This window comes from Cydia splendana, chromosome Z (genome assembly GCF_910591565.1).
Source record: "Cydia splendana chromosome Z, ilCydSple1.2, whole genome shotgun sequence".
NCBI lineage: Eukaryota > Metazoa > Arthropoda > Insecta > Lepidoptera > Tortricidae > Cydia > Cydia splendana.
Window position 1 is genome coordinate 27048641 of NC_085987.1, and position 14728 is coordinate 27063368.

General features: G+C 35.1%; 1 protein-coding gene across 2 annotated transcripts in view; it reads left to right on the forward strand.

Annotated features, from left to right (window-relative positions):
* The window catches only part of LOC134804835 (DNA-binding protein D-ETS-3), an 81808-nt gene that overhangs the window by 51565 nt on the left and 15515 nt on the right, over nt 1–14728 (forward strand). For both annotated transcript variants that reach the window (XM_063778107.1, XM_063778106.1), the window contains exon 5: nt 3820–3891. In XM_063778107.1, coding sequence (XP_063634177.1) covers nt 3820–3891 — 72 coding nt within the window. The remainder of the gene's footprint in view (nt 1–3819; nt 3892–14728) is intronic.

The window sequence follows — 14728 nt, forward strand, 5'->3', positions numbered from 1 at the left end:
CACCGGCTTCCGATTGTTTTGCTGGTTGCAGTCACGCCTTAAAATAACTTTGCGGTTCGCAGATTGAAAACTTAAATGGCATTTTGTGAACACGTAGTATTTTTGGACCCTATCTACTTTGTTAAATTCGATGCTATTGATCAGTGACGACGTACTCAGCTGAAGTGGTTGGCTGGACCCTTGGACATATGGAATACTTATGTTGCATATGGCTTTTACTATCCATTAATATTTTAGGAGGCTTTACTAATGAAATACATATTTTATATTCGACTATTTTACATACATTCCCAGATTCCCAGAAATGTAAAATCCCTAAAAGTGTAAATACCCGAAAAAAAACTACCCACGAAACGCAACACCGCCTACGTTGTTCGTAAAGATAGTGGATAGTGCATTTACGGTGCGCCGTCATCACAAGTAGGTGTTGTGTTTCGCATGATTGATGTCATCGTCCGGAGATCGCCGGGGGCGATATTCGACTTATTTTTTTTCTTTTTTTTTGACATCGCAAAATATGACATATGGCCAGTTCATACTTTTGTGGGATGGCCACCACATAATGAGCAATACGATTATTATATGTAGTTACATTCCGTCATAGGTGCTATTCCGTCCACGAGCGTATATTTCTTTGATTTTCAATCGTAGGATAAATACCATTTCCTTTTTATTGCTGAACTAAAAGCAATCGCTGCTTTGTCGACGAAATTATCAATGTTGTTCGTTGTTCGAGAAAAACGCTAGTGGACGGAATAGTCCCGATGACGGTATTAGCCACATTGACGTTAGGTAAAAAAACAATAGATGCATTACGAAAGAAAGTACCATAAAAATAACACAATTTTTTGTAGTTAACGACAAATATTTACGGACAAAACTAACACACCCCTAAAGGCCTAAAATCAAAGACCGCGCGAGAAAAGCCGAATAAAAACACCAAAATCAAAAGAAATCCACCATGTTGCTCTAACACTAACAATGCGTGAAATCTGATTGCAGACTTCAAAGAGACAATCTAATTCTTCCACGTACACTTCCAATTGGAAAAGCACTTTGTTGCCAAGTGAATACAGTGCAATTTGCTAATACACGTGATCCCCCGTAGCCAGCGGCATTGTTCACAATTGGCCAATGCTATCTAAGAATAGTTTAAGATTATTCGGTGATTAGCCTAACATAATTCTTCTTTCTGAACACTACTAACACAAATCCTATGACGACATTGTTCAAATGTTCATTGCAGCGTGAATCTTGAGTATCCCGAGTGAGTGTGTATCATAAAATTCATAAATTACTGAATCACCAGCTCGATGTATTTGTACGATTCGAACATTTTCATGCTAACTAACTTATTTATTTTTTAACTTACTTATTGTTACGAACCGTTAAAAAACGCACCAGATTTTGATATTTTTATTAGGTTAAATTATTAATGTTTGCAACTTCCATATACTTAATTTTAATTTTATATGATAAAATAATCTTATCTTTGCCCAGCAGTGGGACAATAAACTAAGCTCAAAAAATCTTATAATTACCTAATGTTACTCAAGTTGCAAATTTTTAATTCAGATATTCAATGAAATGTATAAAATCAAGTGTCATTCAAAATCTCTATATTCAAATTTAATAACTATGGCAATTTAACACCCATAATTCTGATAGTTTAGACAGATTTCAGAAAACTCGCCGTGGTTTTCTTATTTCTTAACGACTGTACACATTGTCACCTTTTTGGATATAATATAATAACTTTATTAAATTTTTTATTAATTTTTTTTTTTTATATAATAATAATTATTATTTATTTATTTATTCAGATAACTAGGATCCATTGGGGTTAGGTACATAGTGACTTAAAATCTATTGTTAATATGTATTTAAAATACTAAAAATTATATTAATAAAATTTAAATGCACAACATAAAATCAGTTAAATTAAAATTAAAATTAAAATATAAACCCAGTTCAATTCTACTTAACACCATTACAATACGACCAGCGAAGATTTTACACTTATTATTCATATTTCTGGTAGACTTGCTTGTCGAAAATGACTTCATAGGAAACGTAACATGATTATATAAAGAGATATTCGAGGCAAATAAAGGTACCGTCGAGGGGAGTTATTTGGTTAATATTTTGAAAAAGTATAGTCAATTACACAGCTTGGGTACGGTGACAGCAATACAGCCAATACACATTTTGCGTTTTAAGGTTATAAATTATATGGGGATGACAGCTGTCACCGTACCCAAGCTGTTGAATACTACAAGAATTATGACTATGTACTACTATTCGAATAAGTATACTTATACTTAGTGTTTACCTGAATACAGAATAAAGTACTCAAAATTTATGTTTCTCAAATTTCCAATAACTACATCCAAAAATGCATTGTATGTAGCCGCATTTTCTGAAGTTTAACTTAATTGAAGTCGTCACAATGACGGAGATTTAATAATTAGATAAAATTCTCGTTTCTCATCAACGTTGACTCCGTGATGTTGACAGTGATGAATCATGTGTCAATGATCAATGGTCATCAATCGTTTTGATGCAGGCCGACGTGCTTATACAGGTGGAATATTTCTAGAGACTGAGCTGAAAGGATAGTGTAATCTACTTAAGTCTTGGAGCCGCCATTAACAGGCGTTCCCCTCTGTCGAAAAAAGGCGGCCAATGGTCAACCACATGTCAACCATATGTATGAACTGACGTTTATCTGACATGACATACCTATACATTTGATGTGCCCCTCCCCCGCAAAAAACGGCAGACTATTTTGTACCGAAAATTTTAGACGTGGCGTCTCCGTTGGTTATATCCTCTAAGACTTAAGTGATCTACAATCGAGTTATTATAATCGTAAAGCTGGATTAAGTAAAACAAAATCATCAAAATAATATATTTTTACATCAGTGACAACCCTACAAAGTTATTTACATTTTAAATTGACACATGCCATGTCATTCAATACGATCTACTTGCTTTTTAGGGTTCCGTACCCAAAGGGTAAAACGGGACCCTATTACTAAGACTCCGCTGTCCGTCCGTCCGACCGTCTGTCACCAGGCTGTATCTCACGAACCGTAATGATGTATTTCTGTTGCCGCTATAACAACAAATACTAAAAAGTACGGAACCCTCGGTGGGCGAGACCGACTCGCACTTGTCCGGTTTTTTTCATTTCTTCAAACAAAACGTCACTTTTGACAATGACACATCTAATCCATATCGTTTCTAGATCTATTACTTGACGTATCTTAAAGTTCAAATCGGGCAGATAATTTCACTATGACAATGTTCAAATTTCAGTTCGATAAAAGTGAACCATAGAACCCTGTAATATTGGGGCAGCGATTTGTCCGCACCATATATATGACAATTTTCCGTCGTAATATATTCGAAATAGGAATACAGGCCAATACCTATCGAACGTAACTGACATTAGAATTATATTTGAATCATATTATTCAGTTATCACGCGTCTGCCTGCGCCAAAACATGTACGGACAAGTACGAGCGAATAACGGAATGACATCAGTTAGATGTCATACTGATATCAGTGTATATTCGTTTATTGTTGATTTGTGTGATAGTTTATTTGGTGTGAAATATTATACTTATTGATGTGCATAATTTTAACCCCCTTATTCATAAAACTTTACGGGTCTGATTTAGTTAAATTATGTTTTATCCCTTTCTTATAAATACATAAGTCAAAATGACAGATAAGGACAAACGATTATTAGCTAATTGAGGTTTGTAGCGCGTTTATGAATAAGGGGGTAACAGTTTGGTGGATTGTTCCAGGCTATGGCACCAACTCGTTGTCCGCGATGTCGAAGTCCTCACTCGACGCGCACGCGCATCTCCGTCAGCCTGGTAAGTGCACTTCACTTTACATAACCAAGCAAGACCCGAGAAGAACATAGAAGGCGTATTTAGACTTAAGTCATCGATCTGATATAAATCTCAGTGCATCTCACTCGCACGCACAAATTGGTGCGCGGGCAAAATATCTAGAATATTTTGACATCAAAATGATGTTATTTTGCTATCGATCGCCCGCGCATGTCGCTCGCGCCAATATAAATAGATACGAACTTAATGCACGCTTGAATGATAACTACTTAAATGGGTTATATAGCATAATTTCTAAAATCAAATTTCCGAAGTACGAAATTCCTAAAGACAGAACATCGAAAATAAAAATGTCTAATGTACGTAATTCCTAAAGATGCATGTCCTAATACACTTTTAATCGAACGATCTCATTTTCGAAGATCAAAATTCCTTTGTATAAAATGCCTAAGGACAATACTTTGAAAGTCAATATGTCTAGTGCTCAAAATTGCTACGTTCAAAAAGCCTAATGACAATATATTGAAAATCAATATTTCCAAGAACATTGCCTTCTTACCCTGAGTTGACGGAGCCCCGCTATGCGGGGCTCCTATTTCTGGGCGGTTTGCCCTTCGGGCATCTGAAGCTACCTAACGATCCTAACCTACCTACCTATTGATTTAGTTTAGTGTGACGTCCATGAAAACAGTACACTTTTACTCGGAAAAGCGTAGGGAGGTAGGTAGGTTAGGTTCGTTAGGTAGCTTCAGATGCCCGAAGGGCAAACCGGTCAGAAATAGGAGCCCCGCGAAGCGGGGCTCCGTCTAGTTAAGTTGTAAAGCAAATGTTTTTTGAATGAAAGTTTCGTACGCTAGACTCTTTAATCTAAGATCAGCTAAACGTAAGACAAATGTCGTTAGAAATTTCGCAATTTATACATTTTAAACTTAGGTCAACTGAACGTAGGAAAAAAGATCGTTAGTATTTTCGTGCATTAGCAGTATTGTACTTTAGACATTTAAAACTTAGGTTGATTAACCGTAGGACATGCATCTTTAGGAATTTCGTACATTAGACATTTTGATTTTCGATGTTCTGTCTTTAGGAATTTCGTACTTAGGAAACTTATTTTAGAAATTATGCTACATAACCCTTAAATGATATATTATGATATCTTTTTAATGTCAAAATGTACGTTCGAGTTGTGCTCGTAAAGAATTTAGATGAAAAAGAATCAAATCGGTATGTTCCTCAAAGTCCGCTGTACGGTACAGCCTGTACCATTATTCGATTTTCGCCATATAGTGGATGAATGATGCTACGGGCTACGGATTGCTACGCAGCGTAGCATTTGAATGGGTTTATGAACCACATGAGTATAAACTGCTTTTAATAAGTTAGCATAAATATTATTTCCATATACCTATGTTTAATATTATTATGTTTAGGTCCTCAAACTAGTTTCTTTCCGCGACTTCGTTTACGTACAATTATCGAAAACCATTTTCGCTAAACATACATGGGGGTCAAATCGGTAACTCTTAAAGTTCATTGGCCGTCGTTTGATCAGTTTTGAAAGTGATACCGTGTATACATACCTACTGTTTTATCTCTGTTTTGTGTTCATAAAATTAAAGTGATTTATTTAATCAATATGTGGTGGTGATTGGCCTTAGTTGCTAATAATGAAAGCAACTGCTTAAACTGACGTTTGGACAACCATAGAATTTTATTTATCGTCTGGATCGATTTGGAAACCATAGAGTAATATATTTTAAATTCGAATAATGGTCATTGTAATAGTAATAAAAATTATCACATATCGTTAGATGCACTTTTTTCTACAGTTACGATGATGAGTATTAGTTGCCTGTGCAGAAAAAAGTACAGTGTACCAAAAATGTTTTTTTTTTTGCCAAAAACGTATGTAGTACTTACCTACTTGAACACTCGCTGCGATTGTAGGTAACACTATTCCGAATTACCCCACCCGGCTGCTCTTTAACACAGTGCGTACCTGATCACACCGATTTTTCTTTACGTAGCTTAATATTTCAGCTACCACGTTAGATAAGTTGGAATATCTAACGAACTATAAATTTTGTTCGGCCATTAGGCATGGCCGGGCGCGGGGGCGCTCGCCAAACACTCACTGTTTGTTGTCCACGGTCAGTTACCCAGGGCACATAAAAGCTTATTTGTGTCTCGACTTTATTGTGTCCAAACATATTCTTTTCGACCCGGACGCGGGTCGCAGCTTGTGAAGGGCCTCACTTTTATTCTGAACTGTTCGTGTTTGTTTGAAAATTAAACGGAAGGCAACGTTAAAATAATAACGTAGGATTTTTTTTAATGATTCAAAATTACATTAAATTATACTTTTTTTTAACTTTTAGTTTATTCAAATTTAATATCATTTATTGCATAGTTACATAGTTTATTGCAACGATTTCATTAAAGATTAAAGCTGATAACATACCTAATTCTGGAGTGCCTTCTCTTTCGTGATTTTATCTCCCAATGAGCGTTAAGTGCACTGGACTTGGCAAGTGCAATTTACACCATTATGATGATGCCTCATACAATTATGTATAACTATGTTTAAAAAAAGTGAAAAATTATTAATGCCTATTAAATAAAATGTAATTCAATAGAGTGAAAGAAAATACATTAAGTATACTAAAAAAAACCAGTCGGAGAACAATTCTAGGTTGTCTTGTTAAAATAAGTACTGTAATTACAAAAAAAAGCCTCCTTGCCAAAATAAAAAGGCTAATGATGAAGGCTAATGATTTAATCTCGACTAAATTCCCATTAATGTGGCTAACGAAGAGGCATCTTATTAAGCCACATCTTGAGAGCCATCCAGTTAAGGGCGTACGCTCTCTCCAATACGTGACGGGTTTGTCTTATGAGCTCTTCTCTAATAGAAATAATGTAATAAGAGTTACTTAGGTACTAACGGCTCGATTCGGAAAATGAATTAGGTTTCTACTAGACTTCAACAAGTTACGATACGGATAATTTAAAGATATTTGTAAGATAGATATGTCAAATTTCACGTTTCCGCGATTCTGGAGGTCCTCTTGAACGAATTCGACAAGTTATGACTACACATCGGTAACTCGTGGCATTTAGGTAGATATCCAAGTCACATCTAGTCGATATCTAATGTAGATCTAGTTGATCTCTAAATCGTCTCAAGATCTTGTGATTATCTCGAAATCCGAATAGGCCTGTAAGTACTCATCTATAACTCAATGCTCGCTAAGCGTGACCTTTGTTTAATTTAGAATATTCGTACTGATTGAATACTCTAATTTACATAGATTTTTTGGCGTTTATAGTGACACTGTATGATTTATACTAATTATTTTATTTTGATGAAGTAAGTATCTACTACTTGTAGGTACTAAAGAAATGGACAACATAAAAAATCAAATGAAACTTTGTATGTAGGGATTTTATTTTATTTAGAATATTAAGACACCTACTAGTATCATGGAACAAATGATCCATTCGCCTCTCGAAATTTCAAGACGATATACGGAACTTAATAGGTTGGTAGGTATACTGTAGGTAAAGTAGGTCTAAGTGTTTGTTAAGAAATAGTAAAATTGTCTCTAAACCATAGAAGCATTATATTGTTTGTACCCTTGCGCATAACATTTATTGCCAAAAAAATCATTTTTCATACAAGGTTTTCTCACTGTCTGTTCTTTCAACAGGCAACTAACACTCAGCGAGACAATTCTAACAAACTCTAACACAATTGAGTTGCGTTGTTTTATCACGGAGTTCCTATGGCTATCTCCTGTGGCCATCAGCATATACGAGTATGTAGGTACTTACATGTAGGTATGTGAAGTTTCAGCTCAATCGAATAATGGGACGTCTATCTAATTTAGCTTAAATACATACATACACACATACATACATGCAAACATTGCAAGTTAAGTAAAGCTTGTAACAACGCATTCTTGTTCATGGACCCCTTGATCTTTTTCTCAGCGAAAATGTAGTCTGATTGCTCAAAGAAAATGGCGTACAACTATATTTTTTCGTTCAATAACGGTAAACGTAGGTGTGTTGAACAATATCGTGCCATAAGTGTTTTACGTATGCTCACAGATATTTATCATACTACTTATATGTTATACTGTATCATATAGGTATTTTTACACGGAAATTAAAGAGCTCTTTTAGATCTCTCTTATTATTATTTTATTGACTTTTTCTGACTTATGCGTAAGAAATTCGTGACGCTGAAAATATTATTCGTGACAACTGTAGGTTCAAGAAACAATATACGGGTAAGGCAGCCAGGTGTGGTGTACCTAATAAACTATAACTGGCGTGTTTTTTTATTAAGAAAAGCAGAACAAATGGAGACGGGCGGAGAGTGGCGCGGGTGGCTCGGGCTCGGCTCGATTTCATTAGAAAACATTGGTGTTTGCCCGCGTGTCAGCCGCGTGTCTGCCGGCGACCGCAGGGGTCACGGACTCGGGTTACTCGGTACGTGGGGCTCTGATTTTCGGCTTTTGCTTGAGCAAAGATAGGCGGTTTAATAATAAAAGACTAAAGCTATTAGCAAAATGAGGACGTTGTAACGTATTCGTTTTAAAAAGGAGCAGTACTTTCCTATTTATGAACAGAGAATATCGTCGTATCTGTTCACCATTGAAAGAGACGTTTTTAATAAGACAACTAGATTATTACTTATTTTATTGGCATAATTTACTTATTTTGCCATATATTTTATTTTTTATTTTATTTATTTTGTTACTGCTTTTTATAATTTATTTATTAATAAATAACAAAACCTTTTCGGGATTTCAGTTTGTAAACAATTGGTAGCAATACCATAAGGTTGTTATAATACTCTTATATTTTTATTTTCCTTTTTTTTTTTTTTGTGTTTTGTTGTTGCGCGCACAAATATCTCTGTTTTACTATGTAGAAAACTACTTTAATAAAGATGATGTTAAAATACTTTCATTAAGGAAACTGTAAGTCTAGTTTTAAGAAAAAGTTCCAGTGTTATATATAACTATAAAAGACTGTTTGTTGCTTAAATAAATAAATAAATAATAAAAATAATAATAAAATAAAAAAATATTTAAATTCTCCATATTTATACACTTAAAAAGTGTAAAGTAGTCGTTAATGCACGTATGCATCATAAGTATTATAATCAATACCTTTCTAAAAATATAAACAGGTACCGTACTCGTAAATGCCTCGCTGACAGCAAAATTACTTACCTACTTTCATTAAACACGATATTTACATCAGTAGGAATGCACAAAATTATGTTTGTCAAACGCTCGTGATCGGTCGTGATAGTCAGCAGGAAGGCGCCTCAAAACATAGATTCTGATATTTATTCAAATCGAGTGCGTGACTGTTACTAAAACACTGTATGGCATGCTACAATAAAACAAAAAGATCTAAAACTTTCAACGTCTAAATTCAAACGGACGTTACAGTACAATTACTCATGGGAACCCTAATAACAATGCGATGTGTCTACTGTTTAATAAAGAAAGTGATCTTTTACCTGTTTTGGGAGCTACCCTGTCAATATCCATCACCTCGACACCCTAGCCACGATACTCTGACACGAGCTTTAATTGCTTCTATATAAAATAATATTATTAGAAAAAATGTTTGGGCAACGTTTGATCAGACCCACCCTGAGACCTGCTGACAAGGCAAACAACTCATGCAAACAAGGGAGTAAAAAACCCAAGGAAATCAAAACGCTATTTCGACGAGCGGAGCCTCAAAGGACAACATTGTCGTTAACGTGTGCGGGTACTAATGCTGTCGATAAATATATTATCTACTCGCTTTTATTTTAGTTAGATCTGTCTGATCTGATGTAATAAAGAAAAAGTGTAACATTCTCATGATAAGACTATCCCGATAATAAATAATAATAATTAAGACATCCACGTACCTATTTTTAACTTTTAACAATAAATAATAGATAAATAATATAAACAATACATAGTTATCATTAGTAGCACGACAAGGTCAAAAATGAAATATCAAAATCAAAGATAATAAGGAGTAACTGCTTTGACCAAGGGGCCAATTTTTGAAATTCGACCGCTCGAATTCTTTTAGTTCCTTCAGTTGTATCTCCATGCATTTAAATTCTACTAATAGAATTGAAAACGAGTGGTCAATACCACTCGATTCCCAATTTCTATCGCTCGTATTTCAAAAATTAACATATCGCCGTTTTCCACCGATTTTCGAGTGACGAAATCCAAAAATCGCCCCTAAATCTGGTACGAGTTCGCTTGTGAAATGGTATATAGAGAACTCCTTAGAATCAGAACTCGTTTGATCAAAACCCACGGCCGACTTCTAACATCACGGTCGATTGATCGCAGAAAACAATTACTAACCAATAATCATATGTCTTAACAAATAGAAATGTCAAAATATATCTGCGGGGAGACTTTATTGAATCCGAGATTGGGGCACGGCGAATCGCAATCAAATAGCTAATGCTATAGGGGCCTCGAAATTGCACTAACGACTACGACTAGGGGACTACCCGGCAGTAATGTACTGAAATCGATTAATTATCCTTTTATTATTATTTTATGGCCTCCACTAGGACTGCTTCATTGTCTGCCAGGCAGTATTTTACTTTCGGAACTGACTTGCGCTGATTCAGTACCGCATATACTTAATTTAATTACTGCCCAGAAATTACGCATCGGTTTGTTCATAGTGTTCGTAATTATTCTAGTATTTTTATATTACTTTTGTAATTAGTATGTTTGGATAGTCAAGTAGTAGTAGTAAGTAGTAAAACACTTTATTGTACAAAAATCAAAACAAAACAGGAAAAATAACATTCGTCATTAGTACAAAGGCGAACTTATCCCTCAACATCAATAATACCGGATAGAATGACGATGACGCGCCAAAAATATCGCCACCGTCTAATAGTCGTCTCTAAATTTTTCTGCCGTAGTAATAATTAGGCAACAAATAATGTAGAGACATATATGTATCTCTTTTTGTAAAGCTAAATATTAGAGAAAGATAGATACTTTCAACGTGTAGTCTCATAAGTCATAACTCATAACTAGGTAGTTTCTTCTAATTTTTGACTGTCCATATTTCCTAGGTATGTATAGTGTGACCTTGTGAACTTATTACATATATCGTCGGGTGACAAGCAAAAGTCACTAAGTACCACCACAAGTTCATAACCATAGTGAACCATATTAGTACTAAAAGAAGGTCGATTTTTGTTTAAGTTTTTTTTAGTAATTAGTGACTTTTGCTTGTCACCTGACGATATGCAATCGGCAATCGTCTGTTAACATTTACGTCAGTTTTATTAGTCAGGGTATTTTCCTACTAGTCAAATCAGTTACCTACTTTTTTAGAACTGTCATAACGATTTGCTATATGGAATTTATATGAAACATTACATCGTGACGTCACGGTCAACTCACCTACTTTTTATATTTCTATACGATTTATTAAATAGAACTTGTGTTTAAAAATAACTCCTATCTGTGTTTTTCTAATAATTATCTGGTGCTGTAGTTCATGCATGGTGTAAAATAATTTATTTTAAATACAGTATAATACCCTACTAAGGGCGAAAATAAATAAAAAGTGACCAACATTATTATTGATCGACGGATGTCCATGGTGGTGTCATAATTGGAATACAAATTCGCTCTTTGACGCCGTCGGGAGGGCCGTGATTTGGCCTTTTGTGCGTCACGCGTTAAACTCCTTCAAGCCTCTAGCTACACCCTACCATTATGCTCAGTGAAAATCAAAAACCGTTGTAAACCTGTAAGACTTAGAGTCTCTTTCGGCTTACCTTCATGCATGACTGGCGATTTTAGGTTTAATGCTTAAGTAATAAGAACGATTTTGATGTTGTCAAAAAATACCATTCTCGGTGGTCTGGTTTGACGGTCGTTACATTAGATACTGTATTGCGTGCATATAAAGCTTAATTCGCTTTGTGCGTGATGGAAGTGTGTTCTATCAGCGAGATTAGTGTTGGTAATGGACGCATAATTACAGTAGAAAAGGCTAACATCGTAAGGTTCATTTGGTGTGCAGCAATCACTTCTCCATAAAGCTTGCTGAAGGGCTTCGGCTCGGGTGCGATCCGCTTGATTCACTTATTAACAAACAGTATGCGAATCTGGTACAGAGTAACGATGAGGATAAATGAACATTGATGGACTTGTGTATATTTTTCATTTTAAGGTCTCGGTTTTTCTTTTGTACTCTTTTAATCAGGTAATTTTATTTACCAAATGGCTTAAATATTGTAAAATACAAGTATCTACTTTAAGGCAGTTTTCCTTAAGAGATATCTCATTGTAATTGTTTCACTACTAGCAATATTTAGGTAGGTACAGCAGAAGGTTTGTAGGACAGCAAACAGTGAGGGCGCCGTGTTTGCCATGGGAATGTATAGCGGAGATCGCGCGGGGAAGCGACAGAGCATGCCGCGCCGCGGGAGACTTATTGTTAGACAGACTCGCTAAATAAAAACGAGACATCGCTGTGTGAAATGTTAAAAAAAGAGATGATATAAGTCCGAAGTCGCATTACAATGGACAAATTCATTAATCGTATACACGTACTTACCTATTGTAAAATATATAGTAAGTACTGAATGTACCTACTTACATGTTTTAAATTTAACTAATCTTATACATAACTATAAAACAGTCTTAGATAGATAGTTTGTGTTAATAGCACATTACGATACAAGTGCGAATAATAGGAAATTCGCAACGAGTGGCGATAAATTAAAACACGACCAAAGGAAGTGTTCTAAATCGACACGAGTTGCGTATTAATACCTATTCGCACATGTATCGTAAAACGTTTTGCAGTACATACGGCCCTTTAAATTTTCGACATAGTTACGTAATGTGCTAATTATTGCACTAGTGCGGTAAAGTAGCACCATATGTACTGTAAACTTCATTATAGTCATAGATTTGTACATATATGTTATTAGTGTTATTACTGAAAATTATAGTCACCGGATTGACATGAGTCAGTTCAGATATGAGAACAACTAGATATTTTGAAGCGTAGGATAAATAAGTAGAGCCTCTACCATCAGTTTTAACATTGACATAACGCTCACGTCTACGTAATTTACTTTCTGTACATCTCGCTTCCACTATTGCTCGCATATGCGAGTACGAGCGAGATGCATAGAAAGTAAGTTACTTAAACGTGAGCGTTATGTCAATGTCAAAACTGGTGGTAGCCGTATAGGTATAACATTACGTACGATAACACTAGTAAACTAGGCATGTTCATCCAAACACAAATTTGACAACTCGAACGGAAACCCATTCAAGCAAATACACGAAAACAATCATAGCGAGGCATAACTCGAAACTGAAGGCCGGGCCGTTCGTCCTACCAATTTCGATCGCAAATTGAAAACGTAATCACTTTCCAGAATTCTATTTGCGAGTTCACGGGATATAACTTGATTTGTGACGTTATGTACAGGTGTCGAATAGATTTTTATTTCAATTAACTTCTAGGCTAGTTTTCAAGAATAAAACAGCATTTTGAACTTGTATTGATTATAGGTATTTAGATTGCTGTTAATAGAAAATTTATTCTTAATTCAAATATAAATAAATTATTTGTTCTACAATATGACATTGGCAGAGCAAGCAAAAACTCGCAATGGTACAGCAGGTTTTAACGCGCGATGGGTAATCAAACGTTTCTGTGTAGGAAAACAATTTACAGTACCATACCACCTACATATGGTGCTACTTTACCGCACTAGTGCAATAATTAGCACATTACGTGACTATGTCGAAAATATAAAGGGCCATATGTTCTGTAAAACGTTGTACGATACATGTGCGAATAGATAATTCGGACTTGTATCGTAATATACTATTTTAACTGACTTCAAAATTCTAAAAGAAGGAGGTTATTAATTCGGTTGTACCTAAGTAGGTATGTCTTTTCTTCAATGTTAGAAAAATAATATGTTATAAATATTATCTTAGTACCTACTACTCAACGTTTTATTTGGTAGCGTCGCAGCGTTGAGCGTGCAGCCGTGCACTCCCGGAGTGTGTTCCGCGGCCCTCATAACATAATCCATCCAAAAAATCATAAATTTCGCATCAATAATACCTAATGATAAACGTGACGTTGTATGTAACATTAACTCTCCGTCACATAAACAGATAAGGGGCCCAATTTCTTGGACATATTTTAATTTAATTTAGTTTTATTTTATTTAGTATTAGTTTTTAGTTTTAATTTCGTTTTATTTTATAGATAAGTTAGTTTATTTTTTTTTTAATATTTGTATATTACCTTATAAATAAATAACAGATATCTATTTGCCGCACTTTGTAGAGCCGCACATTGAAAATTAAAAGTATTAAAACGACAGCTATTCTTAACTGAATCCTCGTTTTAAGGGTTTCGTACCAGAAGGATAAAAACGGGACCCTATTACTAAGACTTCTCTGTCCATCTCTGTCCGTCTGTCTATCTGTCATCAGACTGTACCTCATGAACCGTGATAGCTAGACAGTTGAAATTTTCACAGATTTCATGTACATATTTGTTTCTGTTGCCGCTAATAACAACAAATACTAAAAACAGAATAAAATAAATATTTAAGTGAGGCTTCCATACTACAAACGTGATTTTTTTGCCGTTTTTTGCGTAATGGTAAGGAACCCTTCGTGCGCGAGTCCGACTCACACTTGGCCAGTTTTTTTCGTTTTGTCGATTTACAGTACGCTTAGATTTTCCGTAGCAGGGCACATTTATCGCTAGGCATAACATGCAACATGCACGAGAATGCATT